General features: G+C 37.2%; 1 protein-coding gene across 1 annotated transcript; it reads left to right on the top strand.

Annotated features, from left to right (window-relative positions):
- Positions 1-2478: 2478 nt before the first annotated feature.
- On the top strand, positions 2479-3463 carry LOC127657832 (transmembrane protein 158). Its single transcript, XM_052146761.1, has one exon. The coding sequence runs from the start codon at positions 2646-2648 to the stop codon at positions 3306-3308; it is 663 nt and encodes a 220-aa protein (XP_052002721.1). The 5' UTR covers positions 2479-2645; the 3' UTR covers positions 3309-3463.
- Positions 3464-23840: the final 20377 nt, after the last annotated feature.

The following is a 23840-nucleotide window of genomic DNA, read 5'->3' on the forward strand; positions in this document are numbered from 1 at the left end:
GTCTTTATCTTTTTCCACTTTTTTTTTTTTTTTTTGATAAAACAAAAATACTGAATCTTTCATACATTATCCTTTGACACAAGAGGCTTTTATCTCAGTCCCATTAGCATTTTTAGCGCTGGAGCAATTTACATTTTTATAGCATAATTAATGAACAAGAAAGTAATTTACATGTTCCTCTGTGCACTGTCACATTGTGTGGAGCATATTTAAATTCAGGAGCCAGTATTTGGGAATTTGGACGGTGTGTATAAAGGAAAAGGAACAGCATGGTGAGCATGAATAATCTGTTCTGCTTAAACAGCAGCATGACTGGAGATCTTCTTTCAGGTGCAAATGGATGGCAAATGTAACATATGATGCTGCATTGGTTGGCTCTCGCATCAAACATGAGGCAGTGTCCATCCACTAATTAAACCAATTAAACAGCACTTAAACATTTACATTAGTATTAGTCAGAAAAGCAATTAGCTATTTTATTTGTCATCTCCTCGGAGTAAGATGTTGTAATATTCTGTCAAATGTCACAATATTATATAAGATATTCTTTGCTTTAGTATGTGATGAATATTTATGCTAAGTAATAATGAAAAATATACAATGGTACCATATGAATCTCACAGCCGTCTGGCTCATGGCAAAGGTCCATACATATACACTGATCAGCCACAACATTAAAACCACTTGCCTAATATTGAGTAGGTCCCCCTCGTGTCACCAAAATAGCTCCAACACACATATTAGAATAGCATTCTGAGATTATATTGTTCTCACCACAATTGTACAGAGCGGTTATCTGAGTTACTGTAGACTTTGTCAGTTCAAACTAGTCTGTCCATTCTCTGTTGACCTCTCTCATCCACTGATTTTTAAAATTGGTATTAATTCACACTGGGTTGGTAGCAAGATGATTCGGCATTTTTACCTCAGGATGTAAATTCATTTTCAATAATTCAATGATCAGAGTCAGCTTAAACTGCAGTTACCACATGTAGTATGCAGAAAACAGAATCAGGTATTAGCAATAAAACGCAGAATGTCATGTTTGAATGTACAATTAATCACATTAAAATTGTGATATGTCCTAGTGTGATAAAATAAACATTTTCTGATTTAATTGAATAAATAAATAATCTGCAAGTGGTACGTGCTTCAAAATGAATGTGTAGAGATGGCCTCTAATACACTGAAAACACCTCATCATTATCATCACGTCCGCTCTTGTGTGTGAAATGACAGAGACAGAGAGCACTCTGAAGTGTGCAGCACATACAGACTGTATTTATTTCATTAAATCAAAGCTTTACGGGGATTAATATCACAATGGGCCATGAAGCAACTACTTATCTAGAGATGAGAGACTACCGTCAAAAACAAACAGAAATGCCAAAATAAAAGATTCATGATGATCATTGGATTGATGAAATGTCCCATGAATTTCACTTAGGTACACTAATTGTCTTCCAGGTGGGTCTGTCTAAAGCAGAGCTTTAATTGAGAAAAGTATCTCAGGTGTCAGGCACAGACTTCCCCCCCTAAGCAGAAAGCGAGATCCATAAATAAATTATTTACTCAGTCTAATATATAAAATATATAAACAAATAGAAGATACTATTCATGGAAACAACGACTTGAATGCACCTCTTTAGAATTCAGTATTTTTGTTAGGCCATAAAATAAATCATATTGAAAGAAAAGAAAAAAAACGTTATGAAGTAATTTGCATAATATTTATTGATTATATTATTGCTTAATATTTTAATATGCTTTTATTTTTGTGGGCCAAACAAAATTCAAAGTTGTAGAACAGTTCAAATAAGTAATAAAAAAGCTGAAATACTTTAAAACCTTTTCATTTTTTCTTAAAGAGATAGTTCTCCTAAAAATGAAATTCTCTCATCACAATGGAAACCAGCCAGTAACACGCCACACACACATATACAACACAAATAAATTCAGAAAAAGCAAAAGCACACACATACAAGGACAAAAAGCTCAATGTGGGAGTCCGACCAAATTGGTATCAGAAAAAGAGAGAAAAGTCGGAACATAAAAAATTATTTTAAAGTTCTCACCTAAAGTGACCTTGCATTAAAATACAATTTTCTCATTTTGGAGCCGTGGTGTGCCGACTTTTCTCTCTTTTCACAAATAAATTCACAAAATAATGTAAGAAAGAAACCAGTACTACACCATGTGTAATAGTTATTTTGATTCATAAGCTTATTTTGAGACAGCCCTTGGGACATAATCACTGAAATTGAGAATATTTTCAATATTTTCACATTTTCCATAAAATTATTGTTCAGTGTGTGAAATTAACCTCCCGACTTTGAGAGCATTTAATGCTTCAAACTCCTTTCGTTAGGTGAGGACAAGTCACAATATCAGATGTGAAGGAGCAGAACTCAGACAGTCACACTGAAGTGGTGGCGCGCCACTGTGCGCTCGCTCGGTCACTTCGTGAAGAGGCAGCGCGGCACGCCCAGAGAGACGCACAGGGCACAATCACACGAAGGGAGGAACTGATGGAGCAGACACATGACTGACTGCCCGGCGCTTTCTAAACCTGGAGGAATACAGAAGAGTGAAGCTCATACGCTGTGTGAGATGACCGTGAAACTGGAATTACCGCGCGCTCTGCCATGCTGAGCATCTCATTCACACTCCTGCTGGCGCTCACCGCTCCTGCCCGCTGCTCCCACAGCTGGAGCGACGAAGATCTCCTGCTTCCACCCATCAACTCCTCCGGCAGATTCCTGGCCAGCCTGGAGGTGGATGTGGGCTACTCGAAGAGGTCCGTGGAGGAGCCCGAAGCCTCATCGCAGTGCAATGTGAGCGTGGAGAGCCTCCCCACCAAACTCGTGGCGCGCTGGGACAGCAACTTCGGCTTCCAGTGCGACGTGCTCCTCTACAGCACCAACAACCATGGCAAGGCCTTCTTCTCCGCCGCCTTCAACCGCGCGATCTCCCCGGTGTACATCGAGCACCTGGGCGTCACGGGCGGCCAGCAAGAGTTCAGACTCTGCGTCGGATGCGGACTGTCCAGATACAGGAGATTCAGGCGAGGCAGGTCAGAAGGTCAACAGATGGGCGACTCCGTCCATTTCTGCTGTCTGGATTTCGCTCTGGATGAGCTGAAGGGGGACAGGAGCTGGAGACTCAACCGCAAACCCATCGAGTCAACTCTCGTGGCTTGTTTCATGACTTTAGTCATAATAATATGGAGCGTCGCTGCCCTCATATGGCCGGTTCCCATTATCGCGGGATTTTTGCCCAACGGAATGGAGCAGAGAAGGCCGAGGTAATAGAATAGAATAGAATAAAATAGAATAGAATAGAACAAAACAAATTAACCCTGTTCAATGACTTGCCAACTTTAACATCTTATGCTTAGTGCCCTTACTGTTACATTGGCATTTGCTTAAATAGTGCTATTCTTGTGTTTAAAATAGCTATAACATTTCCGGATGGAATGAGATATTTTATCAGGTTCGATGTGTTAGTAACACTTTACAATAAGGTTCCATTTGTTAACATTAGTGAACAACATTAGTTAACATGAACTGACAACGAGCAATACTTTTACAGCATGTATTAATCTGTGTTAATGTTAATTTCAACATAATGATTTTTTTTTAATCAAAAGTTGTGTTTATTTACATAAGTTAATGCTCGATGAACAATTGTATTTTATTGACTACATTCTGTAAAAACATATATTGTTCATGGTTTGTTCATGATACATAAAGCATTAATTAATGTTAATAATTGGAACCTCGTTGTAAAGTGTTACCGATTTGTTTTTATAACCCGATTGAATTAGGACGAACACATTATGTGAAATTCAGTGTCATTTCAAATGTTTGTAATGTTTTTACCTTAAGATCTCGGACTCACTTCTAGCGTTTATAGCCTTAAAATGGAGAACATGTCTCAGGAAAAGACATTTAGCAGATTTTTGACTCTTGTTTAGTTGATTGAGAAAACAGATGCAGTGATATTAGTATTGTCACAGGTTTTACATATGTTTGAGGGCCGATTTTTGTGTTTGTATTTGTATAAGCTAATTATAATAAAACGTGTTTAGAATTTGTTTTCATGTGCAAAGTTAATTATAACTCTGGTTTGAACAACAACGTGACCAGCGTTGGGTGTAATCTGATTACAAAGTCATTAGTTATTGTAATCTAATTACCTTTTCATTAAAAGAAAAAAGAAGAAAAGTCATTTTAAATCATTGTAGTCATATTTCAGTTTCTGACTACGCATTACTGATGGGTAACATATTTATCAAATTATATTTTTTATTCACTAAACATATTAAACATTATGTTTCAATGTTTGTTTGCACTTTTCTGAAGGCTGAAGGGACAACAACAATGAACAAGGAGGAAATAGACATTATCTGAATTCAATGGGTGTCATATGGGATGAATATAGTATCAAAGTTATTCACAAATGCGTAAACACTTATCTATCAATTCAATAAATGTCATACTTGCATCTTACTGTCCACACACAAACGCCTTTCAACTTGTGTCTGTGAAATTCCGAATTAAATGAATGTGCCACTATTTGTACAAATAGAGACATATTTGTGAATATAAATGTTCCCTTTTGTTCAAATAAATCACAGTTTGCGTATGCAACCAAATGAAGATGTTCCAAATGAAACACAAAATGGTCTTGTGAAGTCTTGAATGGCCCCTAACCACATCCTACACAGTTTTAGCAATAAATGTATGAGTTCATATGCGTTATTAATAAAAAAAATACCCTTTCTAATATGCTGAAATTAGAACTTTCCTGACCCCTAACTTATAAAAAAAAACACATATGTGTTTTTTATCTTTTTGATTATTTGTCTCCTTGATCTTATTTATGTATATATTTTGGTTAGTTTATAAAAAAATTTCCCCTTCATCTGTACTAGTCTTTACGAATCAGTGATTGTATTCATACATTGTTTGATCTTATTGAACAATTATATAGAAAAAAATCCACAGTTTTAGCACCGTTTGTGGATTTTTCAGACAGTCCTTTACCCACCATAGGTACATTTTACAACTTATATCAATGTTAAATTAGCAATCTGGAATGATTTCACCTTGATGCCATCTGACAATCTTAAATATGGGACATATCGCATCCCATATTGATTCGATACAGGATGCATAATTTTATCTTTAAATACAGGACGGGTTGCAACCCTAGACAGAAGCTTTCTAGCTAATAGGATTCCAACACCTGGCTCACTGTGTCTTTTCCAGGTCAACATTAGAGTCTGCTACTTCAATCTTAACTAAGTTTCTAGACTGAAATTCCTGTCTATGCATTGGGAAATATCTGTTTGTTATTGTATCCAGGGCTGGGCGGAATAGTGATATATATTATGGCGATGGAATAATGTGTCAATCGGTAGAAATATTTCTATATCATCTATATCATGGTATGCAAACATCTGTGCATGCAATGCTCCACTTGGCTGAAGATGAGACTGATAGTGAAAAAGATGAACAAACAAACATGGAGATAGACGAACAAACAAACTGCAGGACAACTCAGAAACAAGTCAAATAACAGGAGGAGGTATATATTTTTGCATTAAAATGTGCTGTCTCATGTTCTTGGATGAGTGCCCTGTTCAGCTGCTGTTAATTATCATTGACGCCTTCAAGCATTCCTACCGACTGTTCTCCCACAATTACAATTTTCAGGAAGAAAAAAAATATATTATATTGTGATACCTTTACCGTGATATAGAATTTTGGTAATATCGCCTACCCCTACCCAAACACCTGGCACTGTTGCATCCTGTCTCACAGTCAGAAGCTGTTACTTCTTGGGCTCATATAACACAATAAGACTATCCAAACCTTATTGCATTTAGAATTTTTTAATGAGAGAAATAAAAAGCATTAATGCAGAAGAACAGCAGCACAGCTTGAAGAGCCAAAACAACAATCATGATAACAGACAACCAATAAATACCTTTATATTAAGGTTTGTACATGATCTGGTGTTGTAAGAATTTGTTTCCACGATATGTAAATGTATATACATATATTTAAAAAAAAATCCCCAATAAGGCAATAAATATGAATTCTATGAAATACTGTTTCAGATTCAGACAATGATCATTGACTTGTAGCTGTCTTTTCAGATTTTCCCACTTGCTTTGCCGGTTAACTTCAAGCACTGACTCCCAAACTCAGCGGTTTCAGCACCAATACAGGAAACATTTAAAAATGTATAATATGCTCCTTTATTGTTCTCTGATGTGAAGTCAGACGTAAGTAATATTCCATGCATTCAAATGAAAGTGCAATAAACATTTACCTAAATAATTAACATTGTCTTCTTTTGGCTGTACTTATAATTGTTCACCCAAAAATGAAAATTGCATCATTTGCTCACCCTCATGTTGTTTCAAACACATATGATCTATTTCAGACTGGCCATCGGGAGAACCGAGTGGGTCGATATCAGAGCAAACCTACCATAATGAAGGTGAATGGGGAGTAAACATTGAGTAAACGATGATAGTCTTCATATTATGGGGAAATATCACTTTAAAGTTGTACATTTTCCATTCAGCGTTTTACCAAGGCATTTTCATTTAGAAAGGTTTTAAGAAAGCATGTCAATATAAAAATGACTCATGTAAGTCTGGTGGCTTAAGAGGTATTGAATTTATATTCTCATCTACTACATGTGAAACTCATAGCTAATAAAGGCAGGTGCACATCTGCAACCTATAGGAAGAATGCTTGCACAATGCTAACCGTTCAGTTTACAGACAATGTTTTCACCCTAAATTAGTCTTTGTTTCAACCCAAACAGAAAAAATTTTTACATTTCATTTTGTTTGACCTGGCAATGTCCTTAAACTGGAACATTAACAGTGTACCAGTATTTTTCCCTACACATTTTAGGTATACACACAAACAATAGAATAGAACATAACAGTTGGCTTGAGATTACCTTTCCTCATTGCTACTGCATGGTGTAGTGCCAGTTGTCTGGGACTGGTACCTATAGTCAGGGCAAGAGCAATCTGGACAGATTAAAATTATTAATAAGTACATATAAGTACATATGGAGTGGTGGTGGCGTAGTGGACTAAAGCACATAACTGGTAATCAGAAGGTTGCTGGTTCGATCCCCACAGCCACCACCATTGTGTCCTTGAGTAAGGCACTTAACTCCAGGTTGCTCTGGGGGGATTGTCCCTGTAATAAGGACTCTGTAAGTCGCTTTGGATAAAAGCGTCTGCCAAATGCATAAATGTAAATGTAATATAAAAATGTATAATTCCTGTATAAAATATAATAGAAAGAAACAAGATTGTTTCCATAAAGCCTTGTTATGTCTTACCAGTTGCACCAAAGCCTTGCAGCAGTGTCCATCTTTTTTTAATCCAGAGACCACAGTTTCTCCAATCTTTGTTCCTCCTGTAACTCACAGCCACATAACTTCTGAGTGAATACACGTAATACACATTGTATACAAGGTTAATATACAACCCTAATTCTGTTGGGACAGTTGGGACTTCAAAGTTGGGATAGTGTGAATAATGGATAATGAATAACATGAGCCAGTCTGCCATAACACAAAAGTGTTAAAGAATGCTTTTGAAATACATTTTAATATCCTTATTGGAAAAATAGTTACAAACAGCAGATCTTGTACAAACTTTATATAAAGGTATTTATTGGTTGCCTGTTATCATATAAAGACACTTCTACCTGTGCTGCAGATCTTCTGCAATACAAAATTCAAAACATTGCAGTAAGGTATGGATAATCGTATTGTGTTATATGAGCTCAAGAAGTATGCAGACAGGATGCAACAGTGCCAGGTGTTTAGGTAGGGGTAGGCGAAATTTCACGGTTGCGGTATCACAATATAATTTTGTTTCCTGGAAAAAAAATACAAATAAATAAAATACAAAAATTAACTGATATTTGATAGGGGTAGGTGAAATGAGCAAAACAAATATATGGTAATATTATTTACATTTTTGGTCAATAATGATATGCATGAAATTGAATATAGTCTACACATTCACACACAGACATATGTAAAAAATCATTCGTTTTTTATTTAAAATGATGTCCAATATATCTTAATGGAAGACCTGTCATGCCCATTACAATGAAAAACTTTATCAATAAATAAACGTGAAAAATAATATTAGATCTGTTTTATCTACTCTAAATTGCTTTTCAATACAAGCACAAATAAGCTTTTCTCTTTGAATGTAAGCTTTTGCTTTGATTCTGAAGCAAAGCCCTCAATTACTGTTTTGTTTTGGATTTTGTCTTCCCAAGGCGGGGCCTCCAAAACATACGCATGCTTATCCACCAATCAAGAGCAGCAAAATACTATGCTGTTTGTCCATTGGATATAACAATTGTCATTCACCTATTGTTAAACCAATTAATATCACCGTTTACATGCGAGTCACTCCCAACCTCTGAATTTATGAATGAAGAGATTATAAATGAATAAAATCCAACTTTTCTGCAAATTTATCTGATGGCGCCGAAGCGAACTCATCCTTCAGGGGCTGCTAAGCGTAAGGCTAAGCAGGCATGCAAAGAAAGTGCAGCTCGTGATTCAGGTATCATCTATTTTTGAGTGATTGTAATGTATTGTAAAAAATAAACTGATTCTAACGATCAGCGTCATTTTGAGATAGATCATTTGACGGTTATTTCCAGTTCAAAAGAGCGCGAGCACCGTTGATGGACTGAATTCGCTTCTGACACTTTGAATCCGAGCGTATGTAGCTACAATGCAGACTTTTGTTAGAAAAAAGAAATACGTTCTAAATGAACCGTCCGAAAGAGTCTGATTCGCGGAAATGAATCGGACTTCCAGTCACTGTTGAAGAGATAGAGGCGAATTCATGATTAACTGTTGAACTGAATCTTACAAAGGAGTCGATTCTCCTCGATGGAATCGATTACAACCTGTGGAATAGAATCTTGATTCCTAACGCCTCTGAATCAAGGAATCGATTCTTTTAGAATCGATTTCCAGCCCTAGTCAGGAGCTGACTCGCAAAATACTACAGAAAAAGTCAAGTTTGTCAGTCAAAGAGCAAACGCACTATACTAAAGCATTGTTTATTATGTTTTAAAACAGTCTGTATATCTTCAAAAACGCAGATGTTTAGCCTACATTAACTGCTCTAGTCTATCATAATAGACTATAGACCATAATAGACTTCATTTTTTCGTTTTCCAATCATAAATACTGTTGCAATATTTATTGAAAATAAGTATGCAATCTTAAGCATATGAATAAGCACACAATTACAGTTGACGAAATTAACTTGTCTTTTCACTTCCACTAGCAGCTGATTTGTGTATCATAAGGTATTTCTCTACAATACATACCTAATATGACTATATTTAGTCTATCAAAAACAAAACTGTTCATTATCCCAAATAGTGGGTTAGTGTGTTACCATAAATAAATTACTGAACAAATTACTGCAAAAAACTTCCTGACTGCTAAAAAAAAAAAAGATGACTTTTCAGATGATTTTTTTTTTTGTTTACCTTCATTAAAGTTACATTAATATGCACATTTAAGTAAAAATATAAAAATACTGATAACAGGTTTTGTATAAATAAAACGGTTAGGAATAATATTTGTTTTCAAGTCTTTTTTATTAAATGATGTTTTATTAACAAAGTTCGGGAGGAGCACATTCAGATAATCAACGAGACAAGAGGTATATATACTGCAGACTTACCTCTGTTCATTGACAGTTTATCAGCATCCCTCCACCACCCCCATCTCCTCACTTTGATTTTTAATAATCTCTTATTGGATGTAAACAACACAATCCAAAATACAATGCAATCCAATGTAATACTGTGTAAATCTGGCCAAAATTCAGAGCCTGGAGCCCTCCCCTGGACAGCATGCCAAATACGCATAATCTTTACTCTATTTAATTTGATGTAAGTGTGAACTCGTGAATTCTGAAAGGTGGAGGGGAGGAGGGCATGGCGGGGGACCTCCAACATACATTTTGCCTAGGGCCTCCAAATGTCTAGAACCGGCCCTGTGTCTTCCATTAAATACTGGAAACCGTTGGGGGCCCCTGATGTATTGTCCCAAGCCTCTGATCTTATATTGAAGATTCACACACGTTTCAATTCACAAATAAAATATGTTGAATGACTGATGTTTGACTCATGTTGATGTTTGCCAGTAGTGTGTCTGTCTGTAAAGAAAAGCAATGGGTGCTTGCGTTCATTCTGTTCACTGCAAAAAAAATTATTGTCAGCTGGGTTTTAAAGCGCTTACATTTATAGCAAGCTGTTGAACGCTACCTGTTCTGGACAGTAGCTGAGACTGTTGTTACTTGTCAGGTTTCAACAAACCATCATCGCTTCAAAGACCTGATGAGGTACTATACATGCAAAACCAAGTATTATCTACAGTACTGTTCAGCGAAATTGATCATATGTCTGACTTCTGTGCTTAATTGTGAACAGTTTAGAATGTGATTTTCTAGTATCAAATGTTCAATTTAGCATGATTCCTCAAGGATAAGGTGTTGGAATGATGGCTGCTGGAAATGGGGATATGTCTAGATTTGATAAAAAATGACAAATAGTGATGGTGCAGTTTTATACATCAGTAATGTCCTGACTATACTCTGTGATCAGTTGAATGCCACTTTGGTGAATTAAAGTACCGGTACCAATTTCCTTCTAAAACAGCAAAATCTATACATTTTTCCAAACTTCTGGCCACCAATGTACATACTATATAAAACATATTACAGGGATAGCATATGTGTTATATTTTAAAAGATATCTCTCTAAATTTATTAGTCAATACATTTATGGGGAAGATGCCAAACCAAATTCCAGTTGACCTCATAAATACAGTATCTATCCACTGAAAAGTTTCTAATGATAGAACAATTAAACAAAAAAGAGGTTACTAAACTTGTCATCAATAACAGGGGTTCCTTGAACTGAGAACTAAATTCAAAGACTTTGGACCACATAGAGTTTGCTCTCGTTTTAAAGCAATCTTAACACCAATGGAAATGGCATTCAGAACAATTTGGACCTCTTTTGGAGTGGCCTGAAAATGATAATTTTGGGAAAATTTGGAAAGGGAATTTAAGTGCACTGAAAAAAGGACTACTTAACTGCATTTGGATCAATTATATTATAAAATGTTAAAACACTAAAGAATATGTGTGTTATCAGATTAACCTTAATGTTTTAAATCGTACTTTTAAATAACCCATTTGTTTTAATTTGGATGAATATAAATGGGAGTTTTGATCCAAAAACTAAATTTTCTAGGATGAGGCAATGTGATGTATATAGATTATCGCATTTTCACGCATGCGCATTGGTTGGCATAGGTAAATTCCCGCCTATACGCGTCTCAGTCTGCATACGTGCAAAGGTGAAACCTCGTTGCATGCAATTTATCCGATTGACCGTGATAATGTGAAGGCTTTTGGAAGAAAATTGTCTTTTAATTGCCAGGTAAGTGGATATTTTCATATACATTTTCAAATATTACACTGGGCCACAGACATTCTAGTGAAAGCAGTTTAAACTTTACAGCACAGTCAGTTGCACACATGCGCGGCGTCCGCTTTCAATCCGCTCCCATGTTCACAATTTAACGTTGTCACACGACATAGTGAGAAATATAGTGCATTGTAGGCTGCTGCAGCAACACAGCTTTAATTCGACAGTAGATAATAGTTTACAAAGTGTTACTGAAAACGGACGCATGTTGAACACGTTTTCGAATTTCTCCACTTTCATTTGCACACTGCCCATGTATTATGCTGTTATCTTTCACACCATCGGCAGAATCGCACTCTCGTTCGACTTGGGTATAGGGTATACTAACCATTAAGGCCGATTTAAGCTTCTGCGTTGAATTTACGCGGAGCCTACCAGTAACTTGACTCTATCGTGAGCATGCACGTGGGTGGAGTTATTTGCCCTAGTCTAGCTGCAGTAATGCTCTTTGAGGTCGCCAACGCGCCGCTTCCCAGTAAACACAGAACGTTCCCCTAACGTTCCCATATGGTTCTCATTTGGTTATTTTTTGGGGAACCAAATAAGAACGTTCTAGAACGTTCTCTGTAGGTTTTCTTTTTATAACCTAAAGAGAACGTTCTGGGAACGTTCCCTGCAGGTTGTTATTTTATAACCTAAAGAGAACCTTCCCAGAACGTTCCCTGCAGGTTATTTTAGGTTTAATTTTTATAACCTAAAGAGAACGTTCTGGGAACGTTCCCTGCAGGTTGTTATTTTATAACCTAAAGAGAACCTTCCCAGAACGTTCCCTGCAGGTTATTTTTAGGTTTAATTTTTATAACCTAAAGAGAACGTTCTGGGAACCAAAAATTGTTAACTGGGTTCCCTCTTTAGACAGGCTGAACAATTAGCCTGCTAACCGAATAATTGCGTGGGCTACCAGCGTTTTATGTTCATAGCGCCACTTCAAAATTATCGGCAGCCAGGGGATGTGTTGGTAGGTAACCTACAAACCAAAGTTGGTTACATTTCCACCGTCAAACTCTTTTTACGATCGCTATTTTTCAATATTTTTGATCCACTTTCTGAACTCTTCACAATCTGCACAACTGCAGTCTGTGGAGCGATCTGTTTTCATTGCATTATATATGTAGCCTACAGTATGAAGTAATTTGGTGTATTAGGCTATAGGTGCATGTTGGTCATGAAATGAAGGCTATTAAAATATAATGACTCAACTTTAGACTAGAAACAAATAGACAAAAATATGTTTGGCAGTAGTGTAATTTGGGGGTAGGGCAGTCCTGGTGCTTGGTGTGTTAATGTTGAAGCCTAGTGGCCATCCATCTTCACTAATCTTTCTCTGGAGTGTAATGAAATTAAATTTTTTACTTTGCACTGTAAAATGGCAGCTGGAGCTATAATTGAAATAATTTAAATTGAGAGAATAGTGGTCTAGGTGTTGGACTCCCATCCGGAAGGTCGTGGGTTCAAGCCCCAGAGTTGGCCTACCTGTAAGCATCCTTGAGCAAGATGCCTAACCCCCACCTGCTAGATGTAATAGCACCATGGATAAAAGCGTCTGCCAAATGACCTAATTGTAATTAGCTTTGATACATTGATGTAAAGTTTGGATTTAGCATGAAAGTCTGTTTAGATGGTCTAAAACTAAAACATGTATTTGAATTTATGATGGAAATGGTCTATGATGGTTTCCTAACACTGCTGGTTATCCATGTATATTCTATAGGTGCTGATAGTGGATTGAAATTCTTCATTTGGCCTTCATCTTTGGTACGTTTCCAGTATGTCCAAATATGTTACATTCATATCAAATTTTGAGGTTGTTAGCAAAACCTAGCCTAGATTATTAAAACTAAAGGCAACATTCACAGAAACTATGTGGGGTCAGACAGAAAGGGAGCAAGTAACAAGACCTGACATGGTTTTGTCATTGATTTTTCAAATATATTTCTACAATGAGACAATATAAACAGCAGTTGATTGCGATAGCATATACTTTCAAACAGTAGGCTATGTTAACATTTGATAGTAAAAGACTATAGACTACGGAAAAAAAATTTGCGGATGAAAAGAGACACTATAATGTGACACGATCCAGTTAAATTAGACTTTTGTTTATTTTTTTAGAATGTGGAGGTGCAAAGATTGTGAGCATTCCTGTGCAAGAAGATCCCAGCTTCTTAGGCATTACAGATTACATCACCATTACGGACGGCACAACGCTTACCCATGTACCTATAAGAATTGCCCCCATACTTCCAAGACTTGGAATGGTCTTCTTACACATTTGTGTAAATCCCATCCTAGCCAGCAACCACCACAAACAAACTGTACTACATTCAAGTGTCACGTCTGCAACTACAATCTGCTTGACACAGAGAGAGATTTTTTTCATCATATTGGAAGTCATTTAACAAATCACCAATCTGTTAGCTGCGTGTTTGTTGGGTGCTCTTTTTCAACAAATATTTATGGGAATTTCCACACGCATAAATGCCGAAAACAATCCCCATTCACTGAATGATTTCAGACCTGGAATAGTTGCTGGACACTTTGACAATGTTTCGTGTGATGGTGTCACTGTTGATGTGGATGAAAGTTTTCATTGTGATGACTTTGACACTTCTGAATCTGGCAATTTGCCAAAAGAAATAGAAGTCAAATTGGCCTCGGTTTTACTGAAATTGGAAAATTATTTTCTAGTTTCAAGTGTAGCTGTAAATGAACTCCAGTATTTACTGGGATCTTATTCTGTGCCCATTACCAAAAATACTATAACTTTGATATTGGAGAAACACATTTGTCCAATACAAGAATCTGTTGCGCAAGAGTTGGCCACTACACTGTGCACTTGTAATCCTATCCAGTCCTCTATAACAACGCATGGCTCACTGTCTACATCTTGGAAACGCAAGGCTTTTTATAGAAGGAATTTCAGTGTTGTTGATTCCATAGAGTATGTGTTAGACAAAACAAACAAAAATATTTCCAATACATACCTATACTGAAATCACTGCAGGCAGTTTTGAACAGTGAAAATGTTCTTCTCAATGCAGTTAATTTAAAGGAATTGCAACAACCACTAGTGAATTCTAAACAAGTCTACAGGTTCCTCTGGGATGGTCTTTACTTTAAAAAAAATCCATTACTAGGTAGAGAGTGTGCAGTATCCATTATATTGTAGATGACTTTGAAATTTGTAATCCCCTTGGTACTTCCTGAAAAAAACATAAAATCTTTGCAGTGTACTGGATTTTGGGCAATTTGCCTCCTGGAAACCACTCCTCATTGTCATCAATTTATTTGGCTGCTTTGATAAACAGTAATGATGTCAAATTGTATGGATATGACAATGTTTTGGAACCCTTAATAAGTGATCTTGTGACATTGGAACAACATGGACAACTTTGTGGAAAAGTTGGGGAAAACTTTAAAGGGTACTGTGCAATGTGTTGTTGCTGACAATCTTGCTGCTCATGGTATTGCTGGTTTCGTAGAGAGCTTTTCAGGTGCATATGTATGCCGATTTTGTACAGCACAAAAGTTTGAAGTACAAACTAAAGCAGTTGGAGATGGAGTGTTTTGTTCAAGAACAGAGTTGATTCGTAGGAGCAATCTTAAATCTATCGAAGAGAATTCACTGAGCAGTTGTTGTGGAGTCAAAAGAGACTGTATTCTATCAGAAAAGCTCTCTTATTTCAGTGTCACTACTGGCTTCCCACCTGACATACTTCACGATTTATTTGAAGGTATTGTTCCTCTAGAGATTGCGTTGTGTCTAAAAGTGTTGATTTCTGACAGGTATTTCACCTTGGCTGACTTGAATGAGGCAATACAACATTTTCCATTTAAGTGGGCTGATAAATCTAACTGCCCTCAACTTGTGCCTATTACCTACTCAGCCAGGAAATCTATTGGTGGAAACGGCCATGAAAATTGGTGTCTAATTCGATTCCTTCCTCTTCTAATTGGGAACAAAGTACCTGTTGACAACCCAGTGTGGGAACTTCTTACGAACTTAAAAGATATTGTGGAGCTTGTTGTTACACCAATTCAAACTGAGGAATCTATAGCTTACTTGGACTTTAAGATCCGTGAGCACAGAGTACAATTCAAAGAACTTTCCCCAAATGAAAATCTGCTTCCTAAGCACCACTTCCTGGAGCATTATCCTGAACTGATCCATCAGTTTGGCCCACTAGTTGGGCTTTGGACCACAAGATTTGAAGCAAAACACAGTTTTTTTAAAAGGGTTGTAAGACACAGTAGCTGCTATAAAAATGTGCTCCTGTCTCTAGCAGAGAGACATCAACATTATATGGCACATCAGATGTACATGAACCATATTCCCGAACATCATCTTGAAGTGACCATTGGTTCCACACTGCCTGTTGACATTCTGAAAGAGGATATTGGACTTTTGATTAAGCAGAAATATCCCAACTTGAGCAGTGTATGCCTGACCACAAATGTCACTTTCAATGGGTTCAACTACAGAACAGGAATTATCCTTTCACATGCTTCATTTGCAGGACTCCTTGAATTTTCTGAAATAATTCAAATTATTGTGGTCAAACAGGAGTTGGTTTTCATTGTAAAAAAACTGAAGACTTGGTACAGGGGTCACTACAGATCATACGAGTTGGAGAGCTGTTTTTCACAAAAAGTGGAAATTATTCAGCCTCATGAACTTTTGGACCCATATCCATTGGTTGACTACACTGTTGAGGGGATGCGGATGATTACACTTAAAAGATACATACATGTTTAAGGTTTGCGTTTGATTAGCTGAGATTTTATTTATCACCCTGACTACGTAAAAATTAACTATTTTCTAATCGCCTATTGTATTATCACATTTAATCACTTCCTTTCTCTCATACAGATTCTGTGAGGAAAATATGGGGGATAATGGGCGTATCAGATTGCTGGTTGTGCTGAGGCAAGATGACTGCATACATGTTGAACTTTCCAATGGTATTCCCGTCTCACTTGAGGAGCTTGTTGAAGAAGTTAAGAAGGCATGTGGTCTTGTTGGAAATATTAGGCTCCAGTATAAAGACGTGGATTTTGGCAACGCATTTGTTAATGTGACCTCACTTGCAGACATTAAAGATCTTATGACTGTGAAGGTAATCAACACTGAGGACACAATGATTATCCTTGAGCCTATTGATATCCCATCTTCTGGCCCCTCTTCATCACAAGATTTGGAAGATTCTGATGACACAGTTCTGCTGAGCAGCAGTTCATCTGAGAGCCTAAGAATCGAGCCTTGGCCAAGACAGTTCCCAATCCCACAGTTTTCATATTACACAGAATGCCAACTTGAAATAGCAAATGCAGAATACGCTAGAAGCAATTCTCGTTTGACCCCGAACTCTAAAATGCTGTCAGACATTTTGGAGAAACTGGCTGAAAAGGCGGTTTTCGTCCTGGCCGTGGAACGACGGACCAGATCTTTACTCTCGCAAGGATCCTGGAGGGGGCCTGGGAGTATGCCCATCCGGTCTACATGTGTTTTGTGGATCTGGAGAAGGCGTATGACCGGGTCCCCCGGGAGATACTGTGGGAGGTGCTGCGGGAGTACGGGGTGGGGGGATCCCTTCTTAGGGCGATCCAATCCCTGTACGTCCAAAGCGAGAGCTGTGTCCGGGTCCTCGCACGAAGTCGAGTTCATTCCATGTGGGGTTGGTCTCCGCCAAGGCTGCGCTTTGTCACCAATCCTGTTTGTGATATTCATGGACAGGATATCGAGGCGTAGTCGGGGTGGGGAAGGTGTGCGGTTCGGTGGGCTGGGGATCTCATCGCTGCTTTTTGCAGATGATGTTGTCTTCATGTCATCATCGGTCCATGACCTTCAGCTCTCACTGGATCGCTTGGCAGTCGAGTGTGAAGCAGCTGGGATGAGGATTAGCACCTCTAAATCTGAGGCCATGGTTCTCAGCAGGAAACCGATGGAGTGCGTACTCCAGGTAGGGCGTACTCCAGGTAGGGCATCCTTTGCGTTGAAAGGAGTCAGTTGAGGTGGTTTGGGCATCTGATAAGGATGTCCCCTGGCCGCCTCCCTAGGGAGGTGTTTCAGGCACGTCCAGCTGGGAGGAGGCCTCGGGGAAGACCCAGGACTAGGTGGAGAGATTACATCTCCACACTGGCCTGGGAACGCCTCGGGGTCCCCCAGTCAGAGTTGGTTAATGTGGCTCGGGATAGGGAAGTTTGGGGCCCCCTGCTGGAGCAGCTGTCCCCGTGACCCGACTTCGGATAAGCGGTTGAAGATGGATGGATGGATGGATGGCTGAAAAGGTTTTTTACTACAGGGCATACCCTGACGATGCTCATTTTATTGAGGTTGCAGTGGCACTAACAACCAAGCACCCATGCCTAAAAGAGCCAGGCTCTTTCAACATGAGTTATGGCTGGAAACAAAGAATTAAGATGAAAATGGCCAACTACCATACCCAACTGCGATCACATGGCTCACATGCTGAGCTTCAGGTGAACTCTCTTAAACGAAAGAGACAACAGGATGCAGCAGCTCACCCGGCCAAAAATGTAAAAAAAAAAAAAAAAAAAGAGCTGAAGCAAACTACTACCCAGATCTGCCAATTGGTGAGACTCCTGAAACTATGGAAATGGAAAGAAATTCCATTATGGAAGAGCTTAAGAAAAGAAATTGTGGAAGGACAAAGGACAAGATGGAAAAGACATTTGGGTACCGTAGACAGGAAATTGTGGACAAGCAACCCAGTGTGGAAGAAGTCTTGACCAGATGGCCAGCTCTTTTCTCAGTGGAAGAGGTAGGCTTCTTTCACGACACAACCATTTATTTAGTAATATCAACTATTTGAGACTTGACTCTGGGAAAAATGTGTATCTTTGATTTGTTTACTAAAAATATGATTTTGACTAAACTAGGGATGTCACAATATACTGGTTTTGACGATTACTGTGATAATAAAAATGAAATGATGATATCATGGTAAAAATACTCTCATAATATCGTTAAATGTTAATAAATGTAACGGGCAGCGAGTTTAGGCTAGACTGAATGAGACACACAAACAAGGAAATCCACAAACGATCCGTCACTCTGTGTTTAATAAGCTATCCAAATGTCTACTAGCAGCCAGCAGAAACGCAATGTAACAGCTGCAACATGGCGAAACAACAATAACCGACAGAAAACAAAAGACTTCCCTAACCTAGTATAATCCCCACATTCCCACACAGGTGCAAACGATAATCAATGTAAATCGGTGCGCTGGGGGAAACGGTGGGTGTCGAATGGAGGAGGGCACACCAGCAAGAAAGAACAGGAGGGGTGCACCGCCCGACGGCGTGGCTCCGGATGTTACATTAAAAACACTGCATGGTTTTTCTTAATGTTTCTAAAAGACGAGGCTAGCTCCATTATGACGTGTTGTATCGTAAGAAACTAGAAAAGCTGCTCTTTCCATTGATGCATAGCCTGAGCTAGCAAGCACATGTCCGTCCCATTGACAAACTTCCCCATCGACATTTGGGCTACATCAACAAATTGTGTTAAGTTTTAATATTCCAATCCCAAAGCGATTGCTATCAAAAACTGATATTGTATTCTTACAATTTTTTTGTTCATTTTTATGTTCATTTTTACTCTAGCCATCAAATTACCTTTCCATGGAGAACAAAAAAAAAAACATTGGTCACACTCACATAGGTCTAAATGAAATCCCAGCAAGAATTTCACACTTCTTTGGCTCTAAAGGGTGTTTGGTGCTACTACAAATTTAACAAAAATCTTTAATACCTCACACAACAAAACGCGCACCAACGCATAAACAAAGTTGATACATTTGGCTGACAGCTTTGTTCATTTTCTTAGATATCGCAATAATATCGTTATCGTGAATTATTTTGGCCATGATAATCATGTAGTGATTTGAAGAAGCCACATGTGAGTTAAGTCAATCATTTTATTAATAATATTAATTGTATTTATCTTCTAAGATCAACTGGGAGTTCCAACGAATCACAACAGTTCCTTTGCAAGTAAAGTTCATGGCTCAGTTGGACAAACACACCAGCCTGCTACTTGAGATCATTAAGAAAAAAGGAGTTGTTGTTAATCAGAAGACTAAAGATACCCTGCAGCTTTTAAATCGGGTGTGTATATAAGTGTGTATGTGTGAGTATATGTCCTTCCTTGTTTTAAATAGTTATACTAATGAATTATTGAATATCATACAGTATATATCTGTTGTAATATCTTGTGTCCCTAGTCTGCAAAATGGTTAAACATAGTCTGGTCACATCCCTGGAAACATGCATTTTTTTCCAGTGCAACAACAAACAAGGGGTTAATTAATAATGTGAAATATTATATTGAATTAATGATGGTATGGAATCAAATGTTTAACAATAGTGCATATGCAATGTTGTATATTTGAATGTATCTTCATTTTTTGTTTTTACTGCCAGGAAGTTGATATCCACATTAAAAGAGAATGTGATCTCAAATGCCTCACAATCTACCTGGGAGAGCAACCTGGCAACTTGATCAAGGAATATGTGGTAAGGACACACTTAAGTTTCTTTTGTATTTGCATTCTCAATCAAACTGGTGTTATGCCATTTAAGTAGCCATAAAATATTTGGATGTGGACACATTTTCAATATTAAGGTGCGTACAGAGATGTTATTATCTGTTCAACCAACAAAATTATCTGTCTCTGTATTCAGAGAGTGGAAGTGGGTGTGGTATTTACTCATGTTAAAAGTTGTCACATCATATTTTCAATGCAATTGTTGTGCCTTCAAAGAATCAAATTCATTTAATATTGGCATATAACTTGTGAAATATAGTGGTGAACTGTGACCCTCAACACTGGGCCTTCAGTATCCCCACAATAAAAAAACAGTTGCCTAGGCGCTCTGAATCGGTGTGCAAAGCTTAATAGGTAGCCTATGTATAGTAAAGCTACCATCATACACATGCACACCTATTGCATAGACTACAGCCTGATCTACATATTTGCCTGATTTATGCATTGTACTAACACTAATGGGATTAATCAAAACACTCTTAATTGGCCTAGGTTGCCGCAAACTCGCTGGCCAAATTGTCATAATACTTGTTTGTGAGTCCTTTGCCGTCAATGACTAAAGTCTGTAACATTTTTCCATTCCCTTCATGTAAAGCAAATGTTTTGTTTTAAATGTATGATGTTTTTGTATTTTACAGGGAACTTAAGAGATCCAAGACCTAGGAACCATGGGCATTGTCGTGATAAAGGAAAGACATGATCCTTATCTGCCACCGGCTGACATAAAAGTCATGATTGAAGGTGTTCAGGTTTTGGCAAATCTGCCTTCAATTGCAGATGCCTTTACAATGCTTTTTGGGCTCATTTATTCCCTGAACCTTGAATACCCAAAAACATTCAAATTCACATTTGAAGCGGTCCAAAAAATACTGATGGAACTAGACAGTTGCAAAATGTCCACCAAAGTGAGCAAGCTGTTCAACAAGCTTAGCGGCTCCGCATGAAGAGACTTCACCTTAGTAACAAATGTTTGAAAGTTGATAAAGTGTGATTCATTGTTATGGTTAACAGAATGTTCTTAAATTTGGGCAAACTGTGTTCTATATTATAAAAATTGAAAGATTGTTTATGATTGCACTTTAATGGAAAAATGCTCTCAAAAAGATTATTTTTGCATTTTTCCATGTCTTATTTGATGGATATTTAAAGCAGAAAGATGTGCTTTATTCCAAACCTTTTGCAATATTTTAATGATGTTGACGACAGTATTGGGCGAGATAAGATTGTATTTCCAAGTAATGCTTACCTATGTCTGTTCTGCAGCTTCTTTCAAAAGTGGTTCACTTGCTAAAGGCAAATAAGCTATACTTAAAGCCCTTTTTTATTCTTTTATTTTTATTTCAAATTTTTACTTTTGAAAATATCTGGAGTTTTGTTTACCTATGTCATTGCAGTTAATTTTCAAAATGACACTTGAGCACTTGTATTATTTAAAAATGTCTTTACAATATTTGATTGTTTATGACATTGATGGCATAATGTTGCAGACCATTGCACATTTATTTGAATACATTTGTTGTATATCCTAGGCATACAGTATGTTGTCACGTATACTGTCAGTATGTCCACACTCTTTTGATTTCCATTTTTATGTTGGTTTACCTATCCAGTCTTCTGTTACTAAGAATATTTTATTTCTTTAAAGTGTCTCGCAATACTGCTAATGAGTCAACGAGGAAGAAGATTTCCTACTTTCATCCTGGAAAAGGTAGAGCTGAGAGACTCAATCAAGATGTGGCAAAGAGAGAGCCACATTACTTCACTATTATACAGTTGAAGTATCATTTTTTTATTGCATATGTTGTTGGGAGTTCTTTAAGTATACATTTATTGCTGTTAAATACAAAATTGATGTATACAGGAGTGAGGAATCTGAGATACCACGTTGTCTTGTAATTGTTAAATTGTAATAAATATTGGAAAGATGCATTGTGTGGTAATTATGAATGAAATAAATTAAAGTAACATTAATTTATAATAAACTAATTGTAACAAAGTAAAGAAAAACAATTAGATCAATCTAATAAATATAAATGAAGTCAAACTTAATTATTTAAGTTGTTCCAGTTATAATTATATTGTTTAAAACAATTAAAAAATTATACATTGGACTGAAACAATGTTTACAAACTGTTCCAATTTAATAATTCCGGGTTCATTGATAATATAATGTTTATTGTGGTTCAATGTAAAAAAAATTCATTATCTCAAACAGTATTTCTTTCTTTGGTTAAGCTTTATAATTATTTGTGTAAATCATTGCTCTATAATATTTACGTTGAACCAATGACATAATTTTTTCAGTGTGGGTATGGTCATTAAGAACTGGCTACAAAGACACTTTTTTGTTTTAGCAAAATATTTTGAAATGTAAGAGCGTTGACAGAAATGCCACTTGGACAAATATTCCACACACATTCATTTTATTATGTGTGAATTAATCACAATCTCTAATAGTCCTAATTTATTGTCCAGTAATTTATTGTCTGGGTTACTAAATGAAACTACCTCAAACCTCTCTGGTGTCGGTGCTCTTGACACATTTAGCCTAAACATGTGAAATTGTGGGGCTGAACAGGCTCAGCTTGACAAGTTACAACTTGCTCATGGGGAAAATCTCAGGAAATGGGGTAGTACGTTTTTCCAAGAGAATACTTTGGAAAGTCCGTGAGTTGTCAAAGTATGAGGACTCCTGTTCAACCATTGTTCTATAGGCTATGCAGAGAAAGCCTCTATGTAAAGGTCATTATCGTACATTAAGCCCACCAGGCTGATGAGGGTGTCTTGTATCACCCTGAAGGAATTATTTCACTTACAGGGATCATTCACCCAAAAATGAAAATGATCTCATCATTTACTTACCCTCATGATATGATAGGTGTGGGTGAGAATCAGATAAAGATTTAAGTCATTTTTATCATAAATTCTCCTCCCTGCCCAGTATGTGGCGATATGCACGAAGAATGTGAAACGCCAAAAAAATCTAAAGATCTTAGGAGAGTAGAGCACTTCAGGGGGCTGGTGAAAGCAGAAATTGATAGTAAAAAAAAAAAAAAAAAATTGATCTGTTTCTCACCCATACCTATCATATCTCTTCTGAAGACTTGGATTAAACCACTGGAGTTTTATGGATGGACGTTTATTCTGAATTTATGTGCTTTTTGGATCTTCAAAGTTCTGGCCACCATTCACCTGCATTGTATGGACCTACAGATCTGAAATATTCTTCTAAATCTTAATTTGTGTTCTGCTGAACAAAGAAAGTCATACACTTCTGGGATGGCATGAGTGTGAGAAAATGATGAGAGAATTTTCATTTTCTAGAGAACTTTAAGAGACGCACAAAAACATCCACTATCAGTGTGTAAGTGAAAAATGTACTACAAATTAATGCATGTTAGTGAAAGAACATAAATTATATAAAGAAAGAAAATTTAATTCAATGATATAGCACTTATTTTTGACAAAGATGTCTGACATGCAGCTCTGGGGCATGTGTTTATTCTTTTTAATGCTATTGTTTAAATTAAACAAATATATTTTAAGTAATTCTTTCAATGAAACATTATAAATATCATAGGTTTTACTGAGGACTTAGAATGCACCGAATTCCAGGAATGAGCCAAATGTAAATGAACCATAGGGAGGATGACTAACAGTCGCAGATGTCTGGCGCAAACCA

The sequence above is a fragment of the Xyrauchen texanus genome, chromosome 17 (genome assembly GCF_025860055.1).
Source record: "Xyrauchen texanus isolate HMW12.3.18 chromosome 17, RBS_HiC_50CHRs, whole genome shotgun sequence".
NCBI classification, from domain to species: Eukaryota; Metazoa; Chordata; class Actinopteri; order Cypriniformes; family Catostomidae; genus Xyrauchen; species Xyrauchen texanus.